The 15,380-nt window shown below is 32.9% G+C and overlaps 1 protein-coding gene across 1 annotated transcript in view; it reads left to right on the top strand.

Annotated features, from left to right (window-relative positions):
- LOC108745529 (unc-112-related protein-like) overlaps positions 1 to 15,380 on the top strand; it is a 46,168-nt gene that overhangs the window by 24,117 nt on the left and 6,671 nt on the right. The window contains exon 2 of the mRNA XM_018481711.1: positions 14,976 to 15,209. Coding sequence (XP_018337213.1) covers positions 14,976 to 15,209 — 234 coding nt within the window. The remainder of the gene's footprint in view (positions 1 to 14,975; positions 15,210 to 15,380) is intronic.

The raw sequence follows: 15,380 nt of genomic DNA, 5'->3' as shown, positions 1-15,380 counted from the left end.
TGTAGGCTCGTAATTGACAGAAATCATGAGTTTAAGTTTAAAAAATTAACAATTGTGAGTAAGTTTCTCGTTAAATATTTTCATTTTTTCTTGCAACATATTGTACTTTTGAAAAAATTACATATTAATTATTATATATTATATCATTATATATTAATTTGAATATTTTTATTTTCATGTTCTTCTTACAATTATACATACGTGTTGTATCAAATTGTGAAGATTAAGATCGCCAGTTAATTAGCGACTTAATTAAGTTAGATATTTATATTATCGCACGTTCCCAGCTGAGAGTAGACAATCGTAAAAGTATTTTAACCGCCTCACGCTTTACTACCAGAGAAGACATTCTTAAAGCAGTCTTTTACCATCTGCCAAGTCATGTTTTTAAGACGCATCAACTCCGCGATTTGTTTGAAAAAGACACAGAGATCCGTGGCTAGTATCACGAGGATCCAATAATATCTCTCCATGACTTGCCAGTCAGTCATCCCCACCCCTTCGGGAGAAACTCCCTTTCTATAAATATATTTACTGTGACCCAGTTCCTTTCGGAAGGGCTGAAGAGAAGGAGAACGGCAGACGCCATAAACCAAATTTATCATATGACGCCATATACTTCAGTGTTGCTTCACGGCTTTAAGAAAATCTGAGAAAAATATATGGCGTACGCAACAGAAGCGAATAACCGTTTTGCAACCATTCTGCGAATTCTCGTTGACGTACCACGAAATTCTTCTCTCGTACTTCAGGAGGGTATTGGACAAGAAGTTTACTTCAAGTGCGTCTACTTGAGAAAGGGATTCTTAGACCAAATCGTTGGACTTTTCCTTAGCGAAAATTTAATCGGATCTTTTTTACAATGCTTTGTACATTTAATATTAAATACATGTATTTGTAAATTGAAGTGACGCAAAGTTAATTCTCAGTTAATTTAATTATTCAATTTAATCAAAAAAATTTTTTAATAAATTTGAAATTAATATTTACTCAACAAAATTGTTTTAACCAACCGTCGACCATGTGGAATTTTGGATTTTTCATCAACAACCTGATGGGTCTTTGTGTTTTAGTGCAGAGTTTTATATTGTTCCTGACTGTATAAAATCTGAGAAAAAACTTTAACAATGAGTTTATATTCACAGAATTCGGATTGTATTTCACACTTATTTTGTACCGAGATTTAAATTTATTTACTAGAATTTATAATCAAATTATCGACCTTGAAAGTTCAACTTGGCTGATGGAGATTAATTATGCTAATTTCGTCAATTAAAATTAGCATAATTAATCTCTGCCGGCCAATAGATCAAATCTAAAGATTTGATTTTTTTTTTATCAATTAACGAAATTTAATCGAGCTTTTTTATAATGTCTCTTAGTTTTGAATATTAAATTTATAAATTGAAATGACAAAATTCTCGTTTTAATTTTTTACGTCAATTTCTCTAATAGATTGGAATGATATTTTCTCGACAGAAATTTGTTTTCAATTGTACACTAATTTGTAAGAAATACAACATGTCAGTGGGAAGATGAGGTTCATCAATCACAAATTCGGGTATTGCGATGAAAATTTTGCCCATGATGGTCGACGATCCATCCGGCTAGCCATCAGGAGGTCGTTGTTCTGACATTTATTGTCCTCCGTTCCGCCCCCTTCGTATGTCGCCCTCCGTTCGCTTTTGCCGCTCGTTCATCTTCCTCCCTCTCTTTGTGAGACTCTCGTTTTTTTTTTCCACGTGTTTCTCCCTTTTCTCCCTCTGACCGGCACTTTCAACTGCTCCCGCAGTCCCTCGTCATCCATGTAATTGTGTACATACATGTGTAGCTATTCGCTTCTTCGTCATACAGTTCTCTCGTCACTAATCTCGTGTCTTTCTGATAGTTCTGGAAAAATTTCATTTTTAAGCAAATCCCAATTTTTATATGCTCTGTTAATTGTACGATAAAATGAAAACAGAGTTTTAAAAAATCTATGCAGATTTTTAAAGAATATTATTACTTTTACAGAATATCAAACTTTTATTTATATACTAAAATAAAAATCTTAATTTTTCTTTTATAAATATTAATAATATACTGTTATAATAAAAACAAAAATTATGATTGAATACTAAGAAATATTTAGATAAATTTTAAGAAAGTTTTCCTTTTTTCTAATATCATGATTTTGTTGATAAAAAGACATCTCGTTATTAATAACCTTTTTTTTAAACTTTTACAAAGAAAATTTTTACAAAGCATTCGCACTACTGTGCTGATCTGTAAAGTTCTTCAACTTTATTTTCTTCTTACCTTATATACCATGTGTTCACAACATGGGATACATTTTTGGCGTGTAGCGATTTTCCGTTCACTATGGAGGCGGACTTCTAAGGACTGTTACGATCGGCACGAATATAGGCACGTCACTATAATATACGTAGGATTATGCAAAAGCACTTCCTGTAATCTTTCATCTGGTGTGATAGCGCGCGTGGGTGATACACACATGAGCGTCACTTCGAACCTACATCTGTGATTGGAAATGCGTTGTAATTATTACCCACACGTCTAAATGTAAATGTTGTTTTCTTGTTCAATTTCCATTTTATTTTCTATTGTTTTCTTTCAAATAGATCTTTATAATAGAACTTCTATTATGTTAGCGCTCCTAGAATTTTGATATAATTGATATAGAGAGTTCTGAGTCTCTCTCTTCTTTGAACAGTTCTAAAGTTACTCCTACGTCTCAGAGAGAAATTAAAAGATCATTTCGAGAAAAAGAACATAATTAAGTCTGCCGTTAATCGAGAGACGAGCACGTTCTTGAATTAAAGTTTAATTAGAAGCGATTAATGCCAATAAGTATTGTATTAATCCGAATAATTCGATAAGTCGAGGCTCTGGCGTGAATTGGATATAATTATGTAGGAAGAAATTAATCTTGGTAATTAATTTAACGGAATTTTAGATTTCAATTTTAAAAAGTCTTTCATAATTTTTCGATTTCTTTTATTTCTCTATTAAAAATACAAAGAATATACTATCCACAATAGATCCAATTTATTAGAAATATATTGTCAAAATACAAAATAGTTATAACTATTGAGTTTAATAACTATATTATAAAATTATTACAGAATAAAATAATTATTTTATTCTCAATTTGAGATATCATATTGCGAGATATTATACTTAATGCTCCCCTAAAACAATTGTATTTGAAAGATTGCGTTTTAAACTTGATTTCTTTCTGCAATAACTGCGTCCAATTGGTCTAATTCGTTAGACACACCCGCGTATATCGGCCTATGTTTTCGTCGACAAGATCGATACGTCCCTGCATCGTTATCTACAGTCACCACTATAACTCACTCTCGGTATCTTCCCACCTATTCACTGTGTGTTTTCAACGCTTGATGTCCACGCTGTTTGCTACATCTGTTACATCATTCCTGCCATTTGACAGAAAATTTTAATGACAATCTTTTGCAAAACTGTTTGATACATGCCTATAAATTTTTCTTTTTTTTTTTTTATCTTCTTCCTCCTAAGCATCTTATGCGAAACCATCATATCATTTTATGGATACCGAATATCGAACGTAAGGAGTGTTCCTGACCTGATTTCACATCGTCGACATACTGCTGGTAGCCTCCCACGCTTCATAAATTCCAGCAATCTTTCCAAATGTGATTGAAAATTATTAAAAATGCGGTTTTTGCCTTTCTGCTTATTTACTAATGAAACATTATTGTTAATTTAATTTTACACGTTTGATAGAAATATCGCAAAAAAATACGTTCATTCGTTTTTACAATTTGTATTCATCTATTCATCTTTGCCTATACATTGAATTTCTAAAGGCTAACAAGATAGAAATAATAATGCACTGTAAAAAAAATTGTTTATTTGATTAAATTAATTTAATTTGTCTTTATTTTTTTTTGTTGGAGAATGTATGTATTTATGTCAAATATAATATGTTTAATTTAAATATGTACGTTTTTCGTCGAAAGAAATAGAAGCAAATTAAATTAATGCAGTCAAATGAACAAATTTTTTCCTCAGCAAGTTGTAACTTAGTAAACACTACTAACAGCAACATAAATCAATGTTATAATTTCACATTCAACAATATAAATGTAATATACCACATATATACACATAACAGACATTATTGAATATCAAATTGTAACGTTGATATTACGTTATTTTTAGTTAATGTTTATTGAAAAAAATAAAAGGGAAATATTTATTAATACTTCTACTGGTATTTATCTTGTCTATCTTAAAGTATTGAGTTAAAGTGATTACTATATAAATACACAAACTAATTGACCAAAATTTGCTTGTTAAAAATACTTACATTTACATTAAGACATTTAGTAAGTTCAATTACTGTATTATTGTATTACTGTAATATTGTCTCGTATTGAAACATTAAGGATTATAAAGCGTATGTTTAAGTATGTTTTCGCGATCGCTAACGGCGATCGTGCCTACTTTAAATAACAAACTCACATGAACTAGTGATTAGATATCCAATGCAAGACAGGCGTTACTGTACATATCTTAATCTCGTTGCGCAGATGCCGATTAGATAGCAACAACTAAAAAATATTCTTCCGCGTTCTGCAGACTCACGCTCCCTTTCCAGTCTCCTCTCCTTTGCTGCGAGAATAAAAGAGGGAAAGAAAGTTTAATGGTGTTAAGTAAATGCTAGAAATAAATTCTAGTAAATTATAGATATATATATATATATATATATTAGTGGATAACTTACTGCTTTTTTTCTTATTATGTTACTTCACAACTTTGCCCTCTTAAGGATCGGCAGAAACCTTTGCATAAAGCATAAGGCATAAGAGAATCAACCAATCTGAATCCTTACTTTTCCTTTCACTTTATGAAAAAAAAAGAACTTTGATTGATTGATTCTCTTATGCACAATGCGTTATGCAAAAGTCTGTGTCGCGGCCCTAACATTTAAAACAAACGCTAATCAAACATCAACATTCTCTGGAAAACGTGAACAGCGTCAGATTCTAGAATAACGATAGCGACGACGGTGCGTTTGCAATGGAAACAGTTGCTACGGCCTTGACTTGTTAATTAAATTCAACATACATATTCATTCACACAGAGGAAGTCCATACAGGTAGCGTCATCGTAGCGACACGCGTCAATCGTTTTCTCCTTTTTATCGTTTCTATTCTAAAATAGACATTATATGATCACGTCGTAATACCAATTCTTTCGTAGTGCTTAACAAAAAAGATATCAATCTGTTGGGAAAGCACTGCTGCATAAGAAATTTGAAAAACGTTGTAGTGAATAAGTGAGTGAAAGGAAATGGCCGCGGCGAATTTTTATTTATCAGACTTTCGTGCTTTCCGGTAAATTCGAACGTGTCCGTTATTTCTTACTTGTTATCTCAAACTTGACGATGGGGAGCGTGAAACGTGGGAAAAATTTTTAATCAGGTACTTGTTACGCGCGCGTGTAAAATCTCTCGATGACGGAGATATCTACCTCCAGAGCATACCAAGAAAGGAAAGGATTCGCTTTGCACTCCTACGTGCGTTTATAAGCCGTACTTTCGAATGCCTTAATAGTATTCCTTTATGTCCGATCAGAAAGGTAGCGGCTTCTAAGTAGATCGAGAGATAAATCGGGAACATAAAGCAAATCCTTCTTCTCACTTTCTTTTAACTACTTTCTTTTCTACAAATTCACAGAAAAACTGATAATATCTTTGCGATTTGTACAATTTGTATCTTGAAAAATAAATCATTCGACATATCGTAGTAATAACATATAATATAATCGGGACTAGAGAATTTTATATGAAAAAAATGTCATTCTATTATCTACGTGTTATTATTTTTTTTTTTTTAATAGAACCATTTTCTTTGTAGTACTATCAATAACGGATTGTTCTACCTATGTGTTCTATTCTCATAGATATTTTCATTGAATGGTAATTTCAATGTACGATGATGCAAGCTGCATTAAACGAACACCTGTTGCACGCGATCAATCGATACCACGTGACATTTCATTGCATGCAGTCTTACAAGGTTCTGTTAATACGTTTCTAATACTGTAAGGCTTTTAAAAGCAGAATTTAATACCATAATGAATTAAAAGGCGCTCTAACCGTATTTTGATTAATATTATTTTATCATTAATGAATCATGTCGCTAATGAATCATAAAATTAATAAATTAGTAGAAAATAATAATGAAAAAATGGAGTCATTTTGTTATAATTAAAAATTTGTAGAATTGGAAACTCACAAGTTTCCAATTTTTTATAAATAAAAAAAATCATTTAATTGTTGATCCAAAATAAATTAATTTGACTGCAAAACGTTTTATGTGCTTATGATCAATTAAAATTATTAAGCTTTTTGGAGATTTTTAAAACTGTTCTCATTAAAATTTAGAATTTTTGTTATATTAATGATATTATATTGATGTGATTGTGCTTATAATAACACCTGACTATTTTTAATACTCAATATTGCGCAAATCGAGATGATAAATGTATGAATTTTTTGTGATATTTTATCTTATCTCGTTTTATATTTATATATATATATAATTGAATAACCCGAAAATAATTTACTGTATGCGTATCATTTTACTTCAATTAACACAGTAACGATCATATTATATGTGTATCTAACATTATATTCAACTAACTCGTCTACTGCATCAATCTGCATCTCTTTTTCTCATAAAATTACCATGTAACGTGTTATTTACGCGTTAATGTAGCAGCCAGAGAAGCACAATAATATTTCTCAAGGGTAAAAATTCCGTTTTCAATCCTTGGACGTAAACATGCTAGTTTATGTCGCTGGGAACCACCCACTGCTGATTATCTTGTAGTCGTTTATTAGACGTACCAAAGGTTGTTTTCGCATTCTAAATAAAGTATAATAAACACAAAAATAATAGATAATAAAGATTTGCGACTGAATAATACGAAATTTTATCTGGATAATTAAATAAATGAAAAAAAAAAATGTTCCTAGAAATCTAGCCGATGAGATGTTTTTTAAACGCTTCTGCACGAAACAACTGATCGTTTTGCGGCTGATCTCCTATCTCACACGGTATTAAATTACGAGTGGTACATAAAGAACTTCATATCGCGACGTTACAAACGTATTAAACCGAATGAAAGCGTTGCGTCTGAGTAAGCGTTTATTTTAGAATTTAGAGCAATTAAGTTAGAGCATATAAAAGCAAATGTTTTTCTATGAATTTTTTTTATCCGCTGACGTAGTTTTGATTCATCATATTTCGACATAATAAAACTTTGTTTGTGAATTGTCTGTAACTTTTTTGTTTAATTAATATTCTTAACAAAAGTTTGAAGAGTTAATATTTTATTTTTCACATTAAAAGAAAATTTTTTCTAATTCTTTTAAATAGCAGCATTTATATATCTCAACAGTAATATATAATTTTTACATCAAGTATCTATATTTTTTTTTCTTATACATAGTTTTATGAAACACCTGATAAAGTACTGATATATATATTGTACTTATATAAGAGATAAGTATCGAAGTATTTCTGGAGTTGCACATTCCTACTGTTACGCCACTATATAGCAATATAATCACGACATCAATCATTGCACTTCCTCCTTCTCTCGGCGATCCAATCGTTTGTACCATGAAAATCCGATTATGCTACAACGCGATACAAAGGGGATTTGGTTTAAATAGAACTGAACGCAACAGGTTCGCCAATTTGCATATCTTTCGTCGACTGGTTGACCCCTGGGGCCTTAATTGCTTTCCAGTTTATTCATGGAATTCATGATGAATTTACAAATCTTAGAAATGAATTAAAAAGTAGGAGATTTTGATGCAACAAGTTTCCGTCTGATTTATTTATGTATATATAATTTTTATTAATATAAATAAGAAAGCTGCAGGAATATTTTATTTATTGTATAGAGACACTGTAATGTGTTTTGTCTTCTTCCCCGATTCAAGATTTCAAAGTATACATATAGCTTTGATTCTGCAACTATGGGAGTCTTGGCATTTATAAAATTGCAAAGAGAAAGCGACGCGGTTAATCGGGCGAACAGCCAAAGGGACTGAAGCCGTGTTCTAGTCTTCATATGATACTGCGGTTACTACTGTAATTCGTACGCCTTTGTACATCGTAAGAGGGTGGCTCGATAATGTTGAAGCGCGCTTTGGACTTTGAAGTGAAGAGGGACGAGAAACACGAGTAGCGAGGGGGGATACTTGGACGACGCCTTCGTTTGGGTACGACTCAGACTCGGATTTACGTCTTCTCCGTCTTTTCTTTTGAACAAGCGCGCAATTAAGGACGGTGTTCGACCACATGGCGAAACGATTGTCAGAATACCGCAGAGAATTGTCATAAATGTTAGGGACGGTTATATTGTCCGAATCTATGTATGTTCTATGATATTATGTTAAACCAGAGTTGCAACAGACCTGGAAAACCGGAAAAAGTCAGGGAAATTGAAATTGATCATAGAAAACCGGGAAAAATCAGGAAAAATATAAAAGAGATTGGAACTTTGCTCACAATTCCCTTAAACTGCTTTTATATATTCGAAATAATTTTTATAATTTTGTAAATATTATATCTGACGTTTATAGTCAAATACGATCAAAACTCGTGCACTTTAAACGATTTTTTAAAAATAATTAAAATTTATATTCTATTCAGTAATTTTATTGGATCGCTTTTTTTCATCCTAACTGCATTCTTTTTTCCAATACTAATTAATTTTTTTTTTTTTTATTATGCTATTAAGCTTTTTTTACATTTTGAATAATATAAGCTAACTTTCTTACAATCGTGAATTCTAAATGTTAAAATTTTTACATATTTTTACATATTAGTTATGGAAATTTCCCATTTTTATCTGGAAAATCTGGAAAAAAATCAGGAAACTTTAAAATTCATTTTCTGTGGCAACATTAGCATTATCATTAATTTGTGCATCTCCAATTAATTCTCATTTCTATATTTATATTTAACATTAATTCTGATTTCTATATTTATATTTATTAGTATCTCGATTATTATATAATTATATTTTTATCAGATGTTAAAATTGTTATCTATGTACATAACTCTTTTGCACTTAGAAATCACGGCATTTTCGCAATATGAAGAAAGATAAGATATAAATATCTATGATAAAATAATATCATACACACCTTATTTATCAATACCTAGTATTTCGATAAAGAATATCATTTAAATCTTCATTAAATAATAATTTAGGTAACAAATACAAATTACCTTCAATTTTGTTTCTTAATATTACTTATTTTTATTAATCAAGATATTTTATACATATTATAATATATACTTTACAAATATATATTTTCAAATAGAATTAGTTTCTGAGTTATTTTTACGTCTATTTGATAATATGACAAAAAACTTGATCTTGTATGATATTGAGCCTCATAATTAATTCCTAAATTTATTCTATCAAATTTCAATGCATTTTACATGATAAAATTCAAACTTCGTATGCAAAATATTTATTTGCGTTTTTTTTTCGTAGGGCCGTGTCGAAATTACTCTATTTTAAATTTCTGCAGTGTTTCACCCTCGATTCATCCCTGAGGTAGTCTTGCCCCCTTCTCTCTCGATCTCGACAAGCTCGGTAGCACGTGTCCTTGCAGTCCCCTTTTCCAGTGCTGAATAGCTCGCGTTTCTTCACGCGAAATATGGAGAGAGGCCGGGGAACGAGAGGAAGTTCCTTGCTTTCCACGTTGGAATTCGCATATAGGAAGAGAGAGAGAAAGAGGGTCCGGTTCTTGCTGCATAATACACGCGGATTACTAGTGCCTCGTTATCGCGTCATAATTTTATATCCTAACTTCCCCGAGCGACGTTCATGAGGAGGGGAAGGGGGATGTTGGTACGTTGCCACGTGCGCGCCCCGCTTTGTTCCCTTATTAAAGTTCACCCTCCTTACTCCGTAACAGCGTTTGTAAACGCTCCTTCGGAGTTTACACAGGCCGCACGTGCCCTGTAAGTCTTTCGTCGTTTACAGCGGATGTTCATCCATGCAACTTTGCAACGCCACTGAGGATTGGAGGCCTTTTTCAAGATTTCCGTAGCCATGTGTGTTAAGCCAGAAAGCCGTAAACGTTACGTCGTATTTTCGTACAGCCCATTTCAGTTCCTAACTTGTTTTCTCATTTGTCAGAATTATTACGTGTGCGTAAAGAAATTGAATGTGCTCTGTTTTATTTTAGTAATCGTCGCACCGAGAAAAATTTCTGATTGAATATGGAGGAACCAGAACATTCTGGTCGTATCAATCAGAATTACGGTTATTATAATGAGACCTCTGATTATCTCGATTAGATTTTGATTGATTTGATTAGAATCTGCAGATTTTTTTCATTGTCAATCAGAAATTTTTCTCAGTGCACGTATATCCATGACAAAATTAATGAAGCTAATTGTACGCGAAAAGAATGGTTTTATCAAAGTATCTAAAAATTTCACAGATTTAACTAGATATAAATCTGAAAATAATTTTATTCTACTATCAAAATAATTAAGTAGGACGCTCAAGCTGATGGTTAGAATGTTAAAACTTTGCAGCATTGCGCATTATGTTTGACTGTACCTACACAATTATTTTGACGGTTCAATAAAATTATTTTCAGGTCTGTATTTAGGTAAATTTTTATATGGATACTTCAACAAAAATTCTTCGTACTTTCCATGTAGACTGTTGAATTCTCTTGATAAAACCTGTATCAGACCCTTCAGATCCAGACAGAATAAGAGTGCTAAAATGAGATTCTTGTATCAGGAAACCAACTGACTCTTCCGCTTCTGGATACTTTAGACTGGATACTTATAAACCACGCTCGGAAGAACTGTCCCCGTAACTCTTCGACGACGTAATAAGAACAGATGGGCTCTGCTTCGTATCAGAGATTCACGTGTTGGACTGCGGGTGTCGCGTATGAGTTCCTCTTGAGGGAGTATAAATAGGTGCCGTGCGCAAATATCGCGGTCGTTGCTACCGAGACGTGCCACGAAAGCAATTCGCGAACTCAAGTCGAATGGCCTAATCCGCGTTTGGCGATGCCTTAATTTTATGTCTCTTTGTAGTGACACGTATAGACTGATTCATAATTTCCATTTTCTTCTGCCCTATTTACTTTTCAAGACTAACTTCAAACAATATGAATCCACGAGGAAAAAAGCTTAATTAAACACATGTAAACTGTTTTTTAAATTTATTTCATTAATTTGTTATTAACTAAATTAGATTTTAAAATCGAAAAGCTTGTGATTCTTTTTTATTATTACAAATTATTTCTATGGTTCAGAATGTTGAATCATATTTATATACATTATATATTTTTTTTTCTAAAGAAAATTATAAAGGTCTATCTTCGTTTATTCATTTAAACTTGTTAACGGTTGATTTTTTTGTTAATTAAAACAAATTAAATATAGTTTTTTTTTTGTGTGGTGAGACTGTATTACATTTTGATAATGGCAAACTCCGTGAAAAGAATAAAATATTTGGAAAGATTGGTAAATAGTTTAAAAGAATTTATATTTTTTGGTTTAATGCTGAAACATTTATATATCTTTCAATCAATTAATAAACTTTCAAGCAACGTTTCAAGCTGGTTCAGTTGCTAAGATATTTAACATTCGAAATGAAAAAAAATTGTATTCGAGCACTTACTCGCCGAGGAAAAAAATCAATTCCAAATTAGTCGAAGAATCCCTGGGTGAAAGGAACGACAAGAGTGGCAGGACATCCCGTATACGACTTGTTGCTCACGTCGACCACGATGCCAGGTTCATCAATCACGTACTTTCTCAGTTTGTTGTTTCTTGACGATTAAAACGAAGGTAGTAGCGCAGCGAGCCATAAAACTATTATATCGTATCTCCTCAATCGCTGATGTCAGACAATTACATAATACTGTTTTAATAGAATTATATATGATATTATTTAATAGTTATTTAATAGATTCCTTCTAAATATACAGAATGATCAAAACAATTATTTATATGAGAGTAGATTTGTATGCTATATCAATTAAACTTTTGATTAATGGAAATCTTATTGAAAAAAATAATACTCCAACAGAAATTAATAAATCAAATTAATTATTTAAATCAAATATCTAGAAATAATCGCAATTAAAAAAATGCATTTAATGCAAATAATATATTGTTTGAAGTCAACATTGAAGAGACATTGAGGATTTTTGTGACCATTGTTGTATATATCGTTTAACATTTAATTTAATGAATTGCCCTTTTCGATGTTATCTCGATTCGCCGCTATCTCTATTATTTCCTTTTTTTATTCCAACATCGTTTCGACGACATATTTCCGGCGCTGGAAATGCGGGTTGCAACCGCTCGACCAGGAAAAGACGTGGCTCCCGATTGTTTGTGTGTCACGGTGCCGCTTCTAGCGGTACACGATGTATTGACAAGTTATTGTTATGCGACAGCCGTTTTCTTGCGTCGAACGAATCGACCCGTCACTTGCTCCCGTGCTCTTACATCTGCAAACCAATGCCTCTCGTGCGTCAAACCAAATAAATAATTGGAAATGAGTATTGCTCGAGAATAAATTTTCATATTTTCTGAATATCAACATATTCAATTTTTTCTTCCTGCAACTTTATCATTGTTGAGACGCTCTTTCTCCTCAGTCTTCTGAGATGCTGATATCACTTTTTTTTTTTTAATGCAGGTATTCGTCATTATTTCTTTCACATCCAACTTGATATAACGACGATAAGAATTTATCCGTAAACAACATTTATTTCCTGTCAATAAAATTAAATTATTGATGAAATAATTTATTTTATTAATTACATTTTTTTTTGTTAACCGGAAAAAAAAACCGATAAGGAAAGATATTTTTAAATTGCCAAGTTATTTTATTTTATTATTTTTAGTAATAATTAATAAAATTAACTTAAAGGTGATAAAGTAAATAAATTATTGCTACATAGATCTTTAAATGTAAATGAACAGGACAAAAGCTTGTTAAGAAAAGGACATCAGAACCTGTCGTTTTATATATCCAACTCTCCCGAATTGTGCTATCCTTAATTTTTCATGACATTAACATAACAAAGTAAATGCCACTCTACGTTGCACTTCAACGTGCAATCATTCCTTACAGAATATCAGCAAATGTCGGCTTCATCGTTTTCGCTAAACCCGCGAATGAAAGTTACATCGTATCAGTGATAATTTCCAGACCTTGTTGTTGACCCGCAGTGTTAATGGTGAAGATTCGCGATGATCTCGATCGTCGCAAAGACGATACGTTATCACGCGCTGTCGTCACCAGTTAAATACGGGACGAGAGAAGATGGAAACACAGATAGAAATAGAAGAGTAAGAACTGAACAACAGATAAATCTGTTCTCTATCTTCTCTGTGCGTGGGCAAATCCGAGAACCCGCGGAGTGGCCGACTATTCGAATGAAAACAAACAGTTTAACGATCGGACGGTTTGGTTTCTCTAAAATCCGCGAAATATTTATAGATCGCAGCTGCGATCACGGCAGATCCAATCTAGCGGCGGTATAAACGTATTCCGCCGGGCTGTACGCGAGTTTTTAGAAATATCATTTGGATCTCGCAGATCTGCGGCTCATCTACATCCCGAGATACACAGATTCCAATTGGCCCTTTATTTCTTATTACAGAGGAATTTTTTATTTTTGTAATTATCCTTTTTTATTCTTCCAATTAGATTATATAATTGCATTCTCATATGCGTACATTTTCCTCTCATCCGTATCCGATTTCGGGATCTCCCTTGTGCGTCAACTCTGCACGCAGCCCCTCTCACGATTGCAGCCCCGCATGTCTACGACCTAATAGTGATTTTAAGCGGCACCTCCCCCTCAGAAACCCGCATCGACTTTCGGTACCCTGAAGTCGTTAAACAGAGCTCCATAGGAAATGTGCGACGCGAACAGCTGTGAAAATTGACTTTTCGGCGAAGCATAAAAGCCCGTTTGCTTCGTAATTCCGTCGACGGATGTCTTGTTCCATCCGCGATCCCTGCGGTTTTGGACGAACGAAACCCTTGATTTACTCGACACCCTTCTCGTCTTCACGTCCGGCCTTGCCTGCCACCGAGCCCTTAAGTATATTTACTTGGGATGGACATACGTAAACGTTGTGTTCTCTTCAGATGTCCTTGACAGACAGATATAAACTCTGATTCTCCGCATTCAGAGAAAACAAAGTAATTCTGCCAACTACAATGCGATAATACTAGAATTTAAATGTCCGCAACTAGTTTTATAAAATTATAGAGAAAATAATTTTGAGAATTATTAAAATATACTGACGGTAATAAATGTAATGTTGGATTTTCATTAGTTATAAGTAACTATTAAATAATAATAGTAGAATAACTATATGTAAACATATATATAAGTTAATAAATTTCATAGAATAGGCTGTGAAAATTATATTTTTTTAGTGTAGACAAACATTTCTATAATAAAATTAATCATTATACCATAATGACATATTTTTTTGTTTTTTTAAGTACATTTTTTAATGAAACTATTTTACATTACTATTCCATGCGATTACTACTTCATTCTATCGTACTTATTACAAACTGTTAAAATTGCTGTTTACTTTCTTAGCTTGCGCTCAATTAATTTATCTTTCTCATCACAACTTCAATGCATAGTTGATACCATTTCTTTGTATTTTTTGACATTATTGCTCTTCAATTTTTAACTTATCTTCCTCAAAGTTTGAAGTTTATGATTGAAGCAGCACACTTTAGTACTTTGATCAGTATCAATTTGAAAAAAAAAAAATACAAGTACAACTTTGGAAGAGAGAGATCTTTTAGAGAAAGTGATCGCCGATTCGACTTTGCTCCACTTTAATTTCTCCGTTATTTTTGCTGTTACACAGATATCGCTATGGATTGGTCGGACCACGCACTTTGGTGGCCGGCACGAAATCACTGGTTGACCAGAACACGCAGCACCCTGGACCAGTACGGCGTGGCGGCGGATGCGCTGCTGCATTTCACGCCGATGCACAAAACTCTGAGAGTACAATTGCCAGACATGCGATGCCTCGACTGCCGCGTCGACTTTTCCGTCAAGACGTTCAACGCGGTCATCAATTTGTGCAAGGAACTCGGTGAGTCGCGAACCTATTGACATCGTTTAAAGAAGCGCGATAGAAACGAACGAACAAACGTGGCGCAAGTCAATCAAGCCAAGCGTGCCTTCGTTAACGACGATTACGAGGAACGAGAAAAGGAATGTACAGATGTCAATCGCGATTAATATTGGAAAATATAGATAATAC

This window comes from Trachymyrmex septentrionalis, unplaced genomic scaffold (assembly GCF_001594115.1).
Source record: "Trachymyrmex septentrionalis isolate Tsep2-gDNA-1 unplaced genomic scaffold, Tsep1.0 scaffold14, whole genome shotgun sequence".
NCBI lineage: Eukaryota > Metazoa > Arthropoda > Insecta > Hymenoptera > Formicidae > Trachymyrmex > Trachymyrmex septentrionalis.
This window is presented reverse-complemented; position numbering and strand designations above follow the sequence as displayed.